The 15,436-nt window shown below is 45.9% G+C and overlaps 1 protein-coding gene and 1 long non-coding RNA gene across 3 annotated transcripts in view; both read right to left on the minus strand.

Annotated features, from left to right (window-relative positions):
- Window positions 1–3,205: 3,205 nt before the first annotated feature.
- Window positions 3,206–10,263, minus strand: LOC127475773 (uncharacterized). Of its 2 annotated transcripts, none has more exons than XR_007906330.1 (3): window positions 10,223–10,263; window positions 7,031–10,046; window positions 3,206–3,306 (listed from the first exon to the last, which is right to left on the minus strand). It is a non-coding gene; the product is annotated as an uncharacterized LOC127475773 (long non-coding RNA). The 2 variants fall into 2 exon arrangements; XR_007906331.1 differs by having other exon boundaries at window positions 10,199–10,263.
- A 1,544-nt stretch (window positions 10,264–11,807) lies between these two features.
- The window catches only part of MXRA7 (matrix remodeling associated 7), a 30,178-nt gene continuing 26,549 nt past the window's right edge, over window positions 11,808–15,436 (minus strand). Inside the window, exon 5 of the mRNA XM_051797882.1 lies at window positions 11,808–13,998. Within this exon, the coding sequence (XP_051653842.1) occupies window positions 13,884–13,998 (115 nt within the window). The 3' untranslated portion in view covers window positions 11,808–13,883. The remainder of the gene's footprint in view (window positions 13,999–15,436) is intronic.

A 15,436-nucleotide genomic window follows, 5' to 3' on the forward strand; every position in this document is an offset into this window, starting at 1 on the left:
TTGGCAAGCTTAGTTTCTTGTTCTCCTCTCCCTGTTCAGCAGTCATCTCCAGAAGCCAAAGCTTTCAGGCTGGGAATCTGGGGAGGAAGAAATTACAAGAGCAAACTCTGCACAACTATTTGTCTTGCTTTCACCAAATAAAACCCAAGCTTCCCTTATTTCCACATTCACTTGTCGTTTTCCAGCTAGTCCTTTCCCTTCTGCACCAAACTTTCCCTCAAAAACACTGAACAGGCACTCAGAGACAACAGCATTTGTCGAGGCAAAGCCCCCATATCTTCCACTGTGGCACTTTCAAGAATACCCACAGTTTTGTCATGGAGCAAAGCCCCAGAAAACTGTGCCAGGAGCAGGGGAATGGCTTAGAGAGCCAACTTGCCTGTGTTCTCCAAGGGCTAAAATGCCCCAGGAGGGAAAGAGACAATGGATTTGACGGTGGAACACTTGAAAGCAGCTCCTCAGTGTCCACACAGCAAAGCAAAACTTGTTGGGTTTTCATTAGTGCTGATTTGTGGGCTTGGCATCCAGCCCCACCCAGTAATGCCCTTGTAAAAAACCTGCTTTGAATCTGTGTTGTGACAGCAGATGACATGGGTCCAACTTAGAATATTTCTCCCTCTCCCACACAGTAATGGGACCACGGGCAGGCTCCTCCAGCCAGCTCCTACACACCATGGAATGTCCTTGCCTGGAGCAATCACTGGGAGATGGAGTGTAAGTGCTCTTAATTTGACCATCTTACAGCCTCTGGTTGCTGGAACTTGTTTTAGTTCTTTCTGTAAACACAGTGAGGACTCAGCTTTTGAGCTGTTCCCCATGGCCACAGCTCTGGGTGATAATTAACCTCCCTGTACAGAGTGGAGCAGACCAACTCTGTCACCTCACAGCCTTTCTACTTCTTGAGCTCTTCGTCATTCACCTCACCCTGCTTAAGCTGCAACCCTGAAATGCTCTGGTCTCAGCATTCCTTCCTCACACACACAACACTGAGAAGACTAATGAGCCACCTCGTTTGAGAGAATTTAAAAAGCCACAGAAAAATACGCTCCCAGCAACAATGGCTGGAAACGTCAGCTGGAGTTACACAGGCTGGAAAGAACCAGGGGTCCTTTATCCAAATGCCTCCCTCAGCAGCCTTTTGTCTGTGCCATCCCAGCAGGAAGCTTAGCACAGCACCCCAGAGCTGACAGACAGACAGACAAACCGACACCACTTCAGGGCTGAGAAGGGTTGTGAAGTTTTTCCTCTCACCCCCTTTAAAATCTATTTGATGGAAAGGAAGAAAACATTCTGTTTCCTGACCAGGAATCTCTCAGACCTGGTCCCCCAAGGAGCAGGGCAGCACTGCAGATGGGTGAGGAGGTAATTTATTAGACTCATGGCTAGTTGCCCTCCCATAAGAAAAGCAGCCTCTACAGCTCCTCTCCCTGACAGCTGGCAGGAGTAGGAGCATTCCAGCACTCTCCTCTGCTGCAGAGAAAGAAACACAAAATCACAGAGCCCAAATTCCTCTCCATACCCCCCCGCAAAAAATGCAGGCATGTTATCTCAGCACGTCACATCTGGCAGCAAAATTCAGTCCTTGCACAGATATAAATTACATCTGTATGTGGGTCTACTACTTTCAGAGCCATAAGTGAAATATTTCTTGGTAAAGGTCTTTCCCATTTTCTTCGCACTGATTTAACATCAGAAACCATCCCTCTTGGCATCTCTGGCAGGACAAATGTACCATTTGGCATCCTTTGGGGTGAAAAGTGCTACAAGGAATGCAAGATGTAAGCCTGCTTCTTGAGTGGTATAAATCATCCTGTCCCTGTCTTACACTTGGAAAACGTGGCCTCACAGTGCCTTTCTCTCTGTTCCTGACAGGAGCATCGGAGAAGCACAGTCACATTTTTAGCTGCAAGAGTAGGACAGTCACAGGGTTCTGTGAGGAGCAAGATGGATTTACTACTGGAAATCTGATGCTTCTCTTCCCTTCTCTCTCTTTTGTCTATTGTCTTCTATGTATCAGTTCTTCTGCTTTATTTAGACATATAGAGGGTGCTACTTATCTCCATCCTCCTCCCATTAACTTGACAGAGACGTTTGCCAGCCACAGAGAGAAGGTAATTCTTTGTCACATCAGCTGCACAACACCCATCAACCTCGTACAGGGAAATCCCCAGGCAAAGCAACTGCTGGGCAGGAGAGCTGCACTGTGCCTTTGCACTGGAAATAGAGAGCCTTGTGCTCAGGAAGGGCGTTACATTCTCTCCTGATTCCCTGGAAACTGCTTGGCATCTCTTCAGTCTGGGTTTGTCTCACAGGCCTTGGATTTCCAGGATGCACAGTCTCAGCCAGAGCCAAGAGGATCAGCCAGCCTGTTCCTAATAGTTCTGCATGATGACACTCGTCATCTCCTCCCAGAGCTGCACTTCCTAAAGATGTGCCATGGAGAAGTCAGGCAGGACATACACCCAGCGTGTTTGTTGCTAACTCTGCAGCTTGTACCTCACGCTTTGTGTCCCCACCTTTAGTTATCAAATGACAGTGATCAGGCCTACAACAGAAACAGTCTAAGCTGTGCTGTTTACATACAATGTCAAATTCGAGGGGTGTCCAGCCCTTGTGTTAATCTCTGTTATTCTGCTATTGCAGCTCTCTCTGTAGTGGGCATTTGGCACTGAGACACTATCCGTTCATTTAGAATGAATTACACTGCAGGGCCACAGCAACAGAGGCTGGAAAAGTCACCCTGCAAGGTCACCTCGTGCAGTTCCAAGCTTCAGTGGTATCTGAACAAACCCTGTGACTGCAAGCAGGTGTTAGTTGGGTCCTGTCTACCTTTCAGTGCCTTTAATGTTTCCCTCCCTCTCTCTAAGCAATCTACACCACTGCATCACAGTTCACTGACCCCCATTTGCTTCACTCCACCTTGCAGCTTGCTCAATGTCCAAATTCATATTTACCCCTTAATATTGTAACCATAAGTAAACACAAGCTCAGACAACTAAAATAACACATTAAATGCACAAAACAATCAAGAGCAAGAGGACACATTGCTCTTTATTAAAATAAGAACTGTGGAAAGTTATTCTTCTGATTGTTTAATATCAGAATAATGTGTGCTATTCTGTGAAACCATATGGTAAAGGGTTCTCAGAATCCAAGAGAAATAAGAAGCCCTTTTGTAATTTACCCTAAAGCACTTGCAAATTACCTTACTGTGGGTCCTTCAGGGGATGCTGACAGGCAGTCCTGGCTGACAGGAGTATGAGGAGCCCTGCTACAGCATCGCACACTTTTCCAGACAGAAGGCCTCTGAAATAAACAGAAAGGAGACAATGCAGCAAAAGGCAGTTAATCACATCAGAATTTAACCAGGATGGTGCCAGCAGTCCTGCTTTTGCCCAGAACTCCAAGGATATCTTTTTGCTTTCAGCTTTATCTCTCTTTGCTTTCAGCTTTATCTACACACTGGTGGCTCCACCACAACATCCTCAGAGCCCTGATGGCTGAAGCCACCACACTCCAGCAACTCACAAGTCAAAGGTGGGCTATTTGTTTTGCCACTGCCAAAGTACTTCACTGTTGGTCAGGAGGTAGATCAATTAAAACCATTTTGATATCTCAAGTACCCCACGAACACATTAAAATAACTACACTTTTTCATGGATGGAAGTTCATATGTTCCCTAAAATACAATTTGACTTGAGAATTAGCTTTTTCTCCTATCTACAAAATGTGCATTGTCTCAAGATAAATAGGTGGCATTTTATTTGTGTAATTTTATGTGGTTTGCTGTCTAATTCATCCAGGAAAAACATTTCCTGCCTTGTCACATGGTTGATTAATCTTTAGGTTTTCTGTTATCCTGTAAAACATTTTATTGTCGAGGGATTGCAGCTAAATTGCAAGTCAGCTTCTCGAGGCCACTCCTTGAGGTGTAAAACACTGTATTCAGCCAGCCTCACGCTTCTCTTAATATCAGCATTTGACAAGGTCTGGCCTTAAAACTTCAAGTAAACCAGAGGCCTGCAATTCCATTTATGCGTAAATAATCAGTGCATGCTTCACTAAAAAGGACTGGGTGGTCACCAACACTACCAGGGTTTTCCTGCAGGCCAAACTGAGACGCATTCATGCCTGCAAGCACCAGTTTTATTAACCTGGTTTGACTCAAAGCAGTGTCCTGGCGATCGAATTTTGTTTCAACACTGCAACTGGCAAGTGGAATTCAAGCATGGAGAAGAGATGAGTAGAGCTGTCAAACAACAGACCACCCTTGCACCATCCCTTCCTCTGTGCACCTAAAGACAACTGTCAGCTAAGTGACCTGAGAAGCACCCAGCCAGCTCTTTCTCCAAAACTAGGTCCACATGGCTCTTTTTGTTGTAGTTTGTGCTCACAAAGAAGGGAAAAAAAAAACTCCTGTCCTCTGGTAGATTTGTTTAGAGGAGGAAAGGTTTGTACAAGGGGGTCTTGGATAACACTACGTGTTGTTAACCCCTAGGTTGTCAGGACAGAACCCTGCCATTACCATCACAACATGCTCTCCTCCCTTAGGACAACGTGGTGAATCAGTCCTGGGCTCCCAGATCCCACCCAACCCCAAGGGTCTGCACTCCTGTGCCCCCACAGACTGAGCCAGTCACTACAAGTGCAGAGGGCAGGATAAAACCCACCATATTTTCATACCATTAGCAAGAGAGCTTCTGCCTCATCTTTTGTTGCAGAAAGGTGAGCAGGGACATCAACCCCATCACCACAGGCTTGTCAGTATAAATACTACCAAACTGCCACACACAGTGCAGATCACTGATGGGTGCAGTATATCCATGTACAAACAAGGATAATCCACCCTTTAGTAAGAAACCATTTGCCACAAAAGGCCATAGGAGGAGCTGACTGTCTGGCAAAGACAGACCTTTGTCATGAAGGAGCCTGGGAACGGATGAGCCAAGACAGCAGTTCTGCTGGACACCAGGATAAAGGTACTGGATGCAGGTCCATCATCTTCTCTGCCTGTGCACTCAAACATTTTAAGAACAGGCTGCTCCAGTGTGTGTCCCCTACAGGGTCGCAGATCCTACCAGGAAACCTGTTCCAGTGTGGGCTCCTCTCTCCACAGGTCTGCAGGACCCTGCCAGGACCCTGCTCCAGCATGGGCTTCCCATGGATCACAGCCTCCTTCGGGCATCTGCCTGCTCCAGTGGGGATCTCCTCCACGGGCTGCAAGTGGATCTCTGCACTCCCACTGCCCTCCATGGGCTGCAGGGGCACAGCTGCCTCACCATGGTCTTCACCACAGGCTGCAAGGGAATTTCCACTCCAGTGCCTGGAGCACCTCTTCCCTTTCTACTCCACTCACCTTGGTATCTGCAGACCTGTTCCTCTCACACTGTCACTCCTCTCTTCTCTGCCTGCAATTACACCGGTGCAATAACTTTTTTCCTTCTTAAACATGTTATCCCAGAGTTGTCACTGCCATCACTGACTAGTTCAGCCGTGGCCAGTGGTGTGTCTGTCCTGGAGCTGGCTGGCCTTGGCTCTGCCAGACATGGGGGAAGCTTCCAGCATCTTCTCACAGAAGTTACCCCTGTAGAACCCACCCCCCCGCTACCAAAACCTGGCCACATAAACTCAATACAACCCATAAGGATCATCAAGTCCAACTCCTGGCCCTGCACAGGAACTACTTCAAAAATCCCACCATGTGCCTGGAATCTTTGTCCAAATGCTGCTTGAACTCTGGCAGGGTTGGGATCGTGACCACTTCCCTGAGGAGCCTGTTTCCCACCTCAGCTGTGCTGACAGCAGTTTCTAAAAAGCAAGGCAAAGGAGGTGTGTAGGACAGAGTGCAATTTCCTCAGGACATTTTAGGGAACCACCTCATCAACCCACTCACAGCACTGCCAATTTAACAGTGTGACTGTAGGGCTGTTGAATCTGTTGTGGTCTACACACAAAATGAGGCCCAATGCTCTTGGTTGTTCATGGGCAGCTTGAAAATAGCTGGAAGATAAACTTCCCCCCTAAAACCAAGTTTTCATTATGCCTCTGCTCCTATCTCAAGGTCACTGGGTTCACACACAGTGGTACTCCCCTTCTTCACTAAGGTCATCCAGCTCTATCCTGCCACAAGGACAGAGGATGAGACACAGGAATCCTTCACTGCAGGACAAAAACACAGCCCACAGAGGAGAAAGAACTGGCAAACCCAACCTAAAATTTTCGTGTGGTGCTGCCTGAAATAGAAGTCTTCTTGCTCATGCCAAAAGTCAAACTTCACCACTACAAAGTCGATTTAAGCGTGTGAGTGTGAAAACTTCAGCACAGTCTGAACAGAGAAAAGCTGAGGTTTCTATTTTCTCCATCCAGTTTCTGCTGGTCTTTCTACTGCTGCTGTGCAGGTAACACCCTGTGTAACTCATCCACCGGCTTCACAGCACGGTGGAAAAACAAACAGAACAAAGCGTGGAAGTGGAACAGACAATATCTATTCAGACCCATCAGAACTGAAGTGCATAAGCACATAGACAGATCTTTTAACAAAAAGCCAAAACAAACAGAAAGTTCAGAAATCAACAGGTGTGAGTCTCCCTCCCAGCCATTCTGACCATATCTTGGAAGTATCCAGAATCTGTAACTCTTCCCTTTTGTAAAAGACATAGCTCTAACTTTTAGTAAAGTGCCAGATGCTGGGACAAGCCTAAGCAGTCATTCCAGCTCTTTGCAAATCTGTTTCCCCAGGCAGTCTGGTTTATCCACCCAGTCACTTCACAAAGTCCCTCTTCACTCCAAAGGTCACAGTCATCTCCTTTGCCTCCTGGGCTATACTGTTTCTCCTCCAAAGTTAAACAGCTGGGTTTTTCAATGGTCCTTGCTGACATGAAAGGACACATTCCACATAAACAGTGACAGCTAAAGGGAATTCAGGGTGACAGGAGGGATTAAAAAGATCCTGTGCCTCGACTGGGACCTGAGTCCAAACAGGTTACAATAAGATAAGAAATTAAGGCATGAATCTGATGCTGCTACTCACCTGAAGTCAGAACTTGCTTCACATATGAAGCACTGGCATCCTCAGAGAGGATATCTCACTATACAGTGCTCTGAGCTGAACCAGCGATGTCACACAGGGGGGTTCTACCTGTACCCCACACACTAGCAGTGCTTGTCAGAAGCAGCCACTGCCAGCAGACTGCAGCTTTCTCCTCTGCTACCAGAATTTGGGGTATCTGGAAACGGAAAGAAGATGACACCAGTCCTCTGATGCTGGAAGGCACTACAGAGTCAAAGCGTCACCTTTCAGAAGAGTTACTGAACCAATAAGACCATCTTCACTTACTACAAACTAACCACTTCCAACACTCCTTTCCCACCCTCCCATTCCCTCAAAACCAGCATCCTGAGTTAATTTCTGCTTCCATCAATTATCAGTAGCAAAATTAGAACAAACTGAGTCATAGGCAGTGTTATAAACTGATTTCAGAATTTTACTTACAGCACGCAGGGTACTGGTTTCCTCCCTGACAAAAAGGCTATAACAGTGTTGACAATGAAAACAAATGACAGAGGCAACGATCCAAGACATCATCTCCTTTGTAAGGATTGCAGTTATATCTTTATGAGTTATAAAACAAGTCAATAAAATTCAAGACCATTAGAACAATGTCACACACATTACAGCAGGAAATACCTCCATCGAGCCAACAAATACTCATCCCACAGCTGAAAAAGAGCTCAGCTGTTGGGGGCTGGGGGATCAAGGGAAGTTTTAAGAAATGTTAAAAAAAAAAGTCCTGGTCCTGATCAGGAGGATTTGCTCAGAAAAATCTGAGTCATTAGCTAAGTTTAGCCAGTCTCAGGAATGCTGGAGAACAGGTGGATCACAACATACAGGATTCGTGAGAGATTTGAGAAGGAGAAAAGGACAGCACATCCTTAATCCTCCCTAAAGCAAACAGCACCCGAAATGTTCCCTCGGAGGTTTGCGGGCCCTCTCTGCTGTTAGTACAAAACAACAGCACCCTCCAGAGGAAAAACAGTGCTCGCTCTGCCTCTCCCACACCTCACCTTTTACGAACATGCAGTGTATGAGCTTTTTTCCAGCTGTGAGCGCTGTAGGCCTGTGTTTAGGTTAGCCTTGGGTAAGAAAACACGAGCCATTTTAAAAGAGTAGCAACAAAGAGCTCCAAAAAGAACCCTGCTTTCTACCGCCAGGCAGCACTCTCTCTCTCCAGAGTGTCAGTGTTCCTTGCACCAGGGCTGCAATCTCTTTACAGTTACAGAGAAGGAAAAATCGACCCCACTGGAGGTGACTCACCACACCTCACCTTTTGGATTTTACCTCGGGGAACAACTGGTTGAACTCACTGGTGGGGCAATGAGTCCCACATGACCCACACAGAGGAGGCTCCCAGCCCCCCCTGCCACGCTTGGCCCAGTCACACTGCCAGTTTTGGAGATGTGTTTGAGACTGCTTGTGATTCCCCAGAACGATGTCAGTTGGCTCTTTCATCTCTTTCTACAGCAGCACCCCCAACAACTTGGTTCAACACCTGAAAAATGTCTCAATCCCCACAGTAGGTTTGGCACCAGCCTCTGGTGGAAAACAAAATCAATTATCCGCTTTCTCTGAGACAAATTAACAGGAAACAAACTATGCAATATCTCATCTTAATTAGTGTGTTGTTCCCGGAGCAATTTAGCAGTTGACAAATGCAAACAGTACACACACCATTCCCAAAAGCTGAGCAGACCGTGACTCACTCGTTACAGCACAAACCTCAGTGACTGCATTCCAAACCTACTTTGGGAATTAAGAAAGTATTTCAGACAGGAGAATTTCCCCTTTAGGGGAAAAAAAAAAAAGTATCTCTCACAGCTATTCCAGAGGTGCTGGCTGGGATCCAGTAACTGGATACATTTGAACAGTAGCTCTATTCAAAGTTTAAAAAAACCCCAAACAAACCACAGGGACTTCCATGTTTTGCTCTGTTCCTGTCCCAGCACAAAGCCAGTTTCAAATCCACGGCACTGGTACTCCATCACCATCTATCTTTAGGAATTCTTACCATCCAGTGCTCCTTCCATAACTCATAATCTGAGCTGCTTCACTTGACATTTAGAAAAGGCTCACAAGAAGGATGACATTCCTGAGCTTTAGTCACATTATGAAAAAAGAACATAAAAAAAAAACCCAACTACCACTCAGTTGCCACAGCCAGAAGGTAGAAGACACCACTGTATATTTTCCAATACATCTGAGGTTATGTTGGTCAGAGAAATGCAAGTAGAAAAGGCTTCAGTAACAAGGGGTTTTTTTTTTATACAGTCCTTATGTTATATCAAAATGTGATTCACCAATAAAAATGGCAGCAAAGGTGAAGCTGCTTTCTTAAAACAGGAGCTGCTTGTGCCCCTCACTCACTACCCAAATTCCCTATAGGCACTAGATACCACAAGTTTCAGAACTAGTTATTTCACCACCTAGAGAAAATTATATTCTCTAAAATGGGTTGTTATCTATATGATTTTTAAACTTTGTTCCCACCATTCTTAGGGGAATAAATCCTGACTATTATAAATTAATTCCCTGCCTGGAAACAGTGACTAAGAGACATGAGGGACTGCAGAGCTGAGGCAGGAATGAGTGAGATGCTTTTCAGTGTTATAACTCCAAAGGTGATCTGGAAACTCCTGCTTGTTCTCCTCTCGAGGGTATTAAGTGAGGACTTTTGCCTTTGATTCATTCTGAGAAATACCCCCGAGGAATTTATTAAAAAATATTTGACATAGTTTGCAAAAAATCCCAGAACTCCCCCTGCACAGCACAGGAGGCAACATAAGATGGAAAATAAACTTGTAGGTGCAAAAAGATTTAATAAAGAACAGTACATAGATTTAATAAAGAACTTAAACCATCAGTGCACAGGCAGGTGGAGGTGGATGTTTGTCTTCCTGTCGAGTTGTCTGTCCCTGGGATGAGTTTTCCCACCTTTTGTAAACATAACTGATGTCGTCAGAACTTCTGATAACCTCCAGGACAAAGGATGCTGGATTGAAGGATTTACCTAAATAAAGGAAGATTATTATCACCCGAGTAAAACAAGCACTGGGCAAGATTACATCACCCAAATAAATATGCACTAGGTCGGTGGGGAATATACGTTAGATAGGTGGGGTTTTTTTATAAGGTGAATTTTACTGTATAGAAGAGGTAACTTTTTACCCTTTTTTGTGTTTCCTTCGTGGAAACCTCCACCTCGCACCTCGTGAAGAATAAACAGAATAAACAATGTACCCTTCAAGTCGAATTATCAATCCCCAGACTGATTTTTTTTCACCTTTTGTAAACAAAACTGAAGTTGCCAGATAACTTTTGGTAACTTCTACAACAGAAGCTGCTGAATGAAGAAAAGAGCTTTGTGTTTCAGGCAAGATCACATCACCCAAGCAAATATGTATTAGGCAGGCGGGCTCGTGTGAACTTTACTGCATAAAAGAGGTGAGTTTTCACCCCTTGGGCTGCCTGATTTGTGGAGGCGCAATGAGCGGGATGAACAGTGCGTCCTTTCCCAAACTAGGATGTGTGTCTGTGTTTAGCGAGCTCCTAAATTCGGGTGCCTCACAGAGCCCTCACAGAGCCCACACGAAGGCCCCCGAGCCGCCGCCATCGCTGTGAGGGCGGGAGCGGCCCCGCCCCCGACATGGCGGGTCAGGGAGGGCGGGCGGGGACAGCCCGGCCCTGCCGCACGGGGGCCCGGCGGGGACATGTGTGTGCTGTGGCGATCGTCCCTGCCTGCCGTGGCAACGGGGACTCCCCCAGTGCCACCATCCCCTCATGAGGACACACTCCAATGCCGCCGTCCCCTCGTGGGGACCCCCTCAGTGCCGCCGTCCCCTCGTGGGGACCCCTCAGTGCTGCCATCTCTTTATGAGGACCCTCCAGTGCTGCCGTCCCCTCATGGGGACCCTCCAGTGCCTCCATCCCCTCATGGCATCCCCCAGTAACATTATTCCCTCATGGGACCCCCCTAGTGCCACCGACCCCTCATGGGACCCTCAGTGCCACTGCTCCCTTGTAGGGACTCCCCAGTGCCACCAATCCCTCCTGGGGACCCCCCAGTGCCTCCATCCCCTCATGGGATCCCCCAGTGCCACCTTTCCCTTGTAGGGACTCCCCAGTGCCACCAACCCCTCATAGGGACTCCCCAGTGCCACCATCCCCTCGTGGAGACACCCCCAGTGCCTCCATCCCCTCATGGGATGCCCCAGTGCCACCATTCATTTTTGGGGACCCCCCAGTGCAGCCATCCCCTCATGGGACCCCCCAGTAACACTGTTCCCTCATGGGGACTCCCCAGTGCTACTGTCTCCTCATGGGACCCCCAGTGCTGCCATCCCCCCAGTGCTGCCATCCCCCCAGTGCCACTCTTGCCTTATGGAGACCCCTGAGTGCCTCCATCCCCTTGTGGAGACCCCCCAGTGCCACCCTCCCCTCATGGAGGGAGGGTGGAACTGGACGGTCTCTAAGGTCCCTCCAACCCAAACCATCTGTAATTCTATGACTCTGCGATTGCTGAAAGGACAATACCCACAAGGGGAAGATTCTGCTGCAGCAGCTGGTGAAATTTCCTGTATAAAGGGGAGACCCTGCCAGAGCAACTGGTGACATTTCCTGTATAAATATCGATGAGCCCAGCGGGTAAAGGAGCTCAGAAGCTGCCCAACCAAGTACCCCGGGATGTACCCCATGGCTGCAGGTCCCTCCGGGCAGCACCTCCCCACCGCCCTCACAGACTCACACGGACGTGTCCAGCAGGCTCCTCTTTATTACAGCCTTGACAATGCACATAGAGAAAATGTACCATACAAACCCCATGGGCTTCACATCTAGAAACCCTTTTGTTTCATGTCTTATGCAGAGGTTTTTTTTATTTCTCTTAATGTCTTTCTTAAATTCAAGCTAGTAAATAACAGAGCTTCACCACTGTCCTGTCATCAACAGCATCTAAACATTTTGGTGACACTGCTCAGAACTGCTATGGGCAGGACAGGCTGAATTCCAGCCTTGAATTCTGCCTTAAGCAGCGTTATCACTGCTGGTATAATGTGAAACTGAGGAGTTTGAGGAATTGTGTTTTTTTTAATCCCCAGAAATGTTCCTATTCAGAGAAGACACAAACATAACATAATCAATACAAAAATATTTTGGAAATAAACTGTAAAGTCTACAAGACAGAGACTGAAAATCAACTAAACCTTAACTCTCCTTTGGTTGCTTTCACAAAGAGCTTTGGAAAAGATCCTACTTTCAGTTTTGAACCAGGGAAAAGTCCCATATAAAAACGTTCTACATTTCTCCCTTTGCACAGCTTGACAAAGGAAATGATGTCCTAGGGACACAGCAAGCCAGCATGATGTTTCATATCATGGGACTGCTTTTCCCACTTAATTCATTCATGTTGGATAAGAAGAGGTAATTTTCAGACATTAAATTTAGATTAAGTCATGACTGGTAGGAAAACCATTTGATCTCATTATAAATAGGCCTTGACCTAAGTGAAACAATTAGAGGATAAAATAATTCTTAAAAGTCTAATAGTCTGTTTTTATAGAATATGCTGTAGTGGGAGATAGTGAACAGATAATGAGATATTAGGTTTCTCAGACTCAAAAGGATTACACAAAATAAAGCAAACCTAATCTTTTAAGAGATCATTCCCTAAAACTGGGTCAAAAAATGTTGCCTTCCTTTGTCAGCAGTTATTAAAACTGAGAAAATCCTTCCTGATAAGAAAGTATTTAACAGGATTTCATAGGAGAGATAAGTACACCAGAAAACATTTAGCTATAATTAGGAATGCTCACTGATTTACTCTATTCAAACCACCAAGTGCTGGTCAAGACTTGAAAATACTTGATAAATTCACAGAGATTTTCTAAGTATGTAGTTTCCCACACAATTTTATGTTAGAAGAGCAGTATCTGAGGTGGACACAATCATCCTTTATTAAAGTCAGCCACCTCTGTGTGCTCCTTTTACCAGTGCCAGGAGGAGAAGAGGTGTTTGTGTTTCCAGGCTGAAGTTTGCTTCTGCTTCCTCGGGCGTGAAGATGAGCTCAAGGAGGTCAGATGGAACCGGCTTGGATTTGTTTCAAAAAGCCAGCGTGAAGGAGGATGAAAGGTTCCTTCCCAGGAGATGAGAACGGCAACACACCCCTAATCAGAGCACTAATGCCTTGCCTTTGGCTATTTGCTTTCTAACTGGAGGATTGGAAGCCTCTCTGCCAAGAGAGTTTGTGCAGTTTCCATCTTTGGAGGTTTTTCAAGACCCAACAGGATAAACCCCTGAGTAACTCGCCTTGGTCTCATAACTGATGTTGCTTTGAGCAGGAGGCTGGACTACAGACCTCCTTAGAACCCTTCCAACCTCAGGTATTCTGTGGTTCGACTGTTTTCATCCATTATACCTCTAACATCTTTGGCTTTCTTCAGATATCAAACTGATATCTGAAACTAGGCTTGAAAGTTCATTTGCATAAAGCATGGCCAGAAAAACGTTGTTTAACTGCTTTATATGACTGCTTTAAAGAGTTTAACTGCTTTATATGACTGAGACATGTGACCCAGCCAGAAAAAGGTAAGAAATCTCTGTACGAGATGAAAATAATGTGAGAGCTCTTTAAAAAAAAAAAAAAAAAGAGAGATAAAAAAGGTGAGGAATTACAAGTCCTTTGAAATACATATCACCAGCCTGTATGTGTTTGCAAAACAAACTGGAACTGCAAAATAACTAACGAGACACGTTTAAAGCACTACAGCCTCTAGCATCCTGCATAATAAGGGCCAAAATAGCTTTTGGGCACATCCTCCCCTGGCTTGCAAGGTTATATATCGTACAGTCTAAGCTGCTCCTTCATGTCTCCTTCAGACATCTCTCCAAACGTGTCACTTTTTTCCTTCATCAGTGTGAAGATGGCAGCCAGCTGCTCTCTCTGAACCCTGTCAAGAAGAAAAGGAGAAGTAGGAGTAGCCGGTCCCCAGAAGGCACTTGGAGCAAGAACACCATGGTCAAATGAAACACAGAGCCAAATGCAGGTCACTGTACAAACCTTACTGGCTGCAGGAAATCTGCCCATGTGAGATAAGACAGAGAGAGCCTCTGGTTCTCCTTCCTCCCCTTTCCCATCTGCCCCATCATCCTGCACGTCTCTCTGCACTTCTTTCAATATGGAGATAAACCAGGCTGCTTTAACATCAGCTTTGGAGTTCCTTAAGGCTTATCTATGCTCACAGTTTCAAGATAACTTGAAACTCTGTTTCTCAAGATAACTTGACATGTGGAATTTCATAAGACCAGCATGTCCCAATTTAGCAGACTCCACAATGAACCTGGATTAAGATTCAACAGCAGTGTCCTTTTATTCTGTAATGAGAGTATGTAGATACAGAGTAATTCAGGAATAGCTATTAAATTCGAAATGCATATCCCACCTTAAAACTAGAGACCAGACTACCTCTCAGTGTGGACATGACTTTAATCAGCCAGTGGAAAATAAGATCACAGATAGGAATTTGCTTGGATTCGAGTTTGTCTGCCAGTGGTAAATGGTGAGATGGACCCAGGCAGCCAGTCCAGCAATGAGGTGACCCCAGTGTGGGCAGAGGCTGACCAGTGGACCACCCAGATTTCCTTAGTAGATGATTAACACCTGTTTCCCCATAGCAGAGAATATCTTGATTTTTCCCTACCCTGAAGCAGTTAAGCATTTTACACAAAGATTGATATCTGTGACAGGGCTTTATTTGTGGAAGCTTTATAGGAGGGCTTATACTGGTCATACACCTACTTGTCATCATTCAGGGATATAGGAGGGTGGGCAGCACAGGAGTGTCATTTGCTCACAAGTAGCTCATGAACTGATGTAACTGTCTACAAAATCCTCTTTTGGGTTAAAATGATTGTGCACATGGCTCCAGGCAGGGCTGGCTGTGGACTGGTACGTTCCCACTGCTGGACTCCTACCTGACTGAGGTCACATTGCTGTATTGCCCAACACATCTTGTACCCGACTCTCCTGTGTGAGATTAAAAGAACTAATGAGGTTGTGATGCTTTACAGCTGTAACAAGGGAGAAGCTTTCTATTACATTCTGTTACTTCAAGGCTTATTTTGCCTCTGCATGAGCGTGGGGCCAGAATTCAGTGACAGCTTAGAGCACAGATCTGCCACAATCCCAGCTCCTCCTGCTTGTTTAGCATCTTTAGACCTCCCGTGGGCTAGAAAGACAAAATCTGGCATTTGCTTCCACGTGGTCATCCTTTCAAGAGTCCTCCTTCCTGCCACAGCCAGCTTCCCACATCGGACTTTAAACCGTTTAATTAATCCATTTAAATACACGCCACTAGATAACCTGGGGTAGTCTTCCTGCAAGGCCAG

The sequence above is a fragment of the Manacus candei genome, unplaced genomic scaffold, assembly GCF_025592945.1.
Source record: "Manacus candei isolate 608988 ecotype Guabito, Panama unplaced genomic scaffold, ASM2559294v1 h1tg000047l, whole genome shotgun sequence".
NCBI classification, from domain to species: Eukaryota; Metazoa; Chordata; class Aves; order Passeriformes; family Pipridae; genus Manacus; species Manacus candei.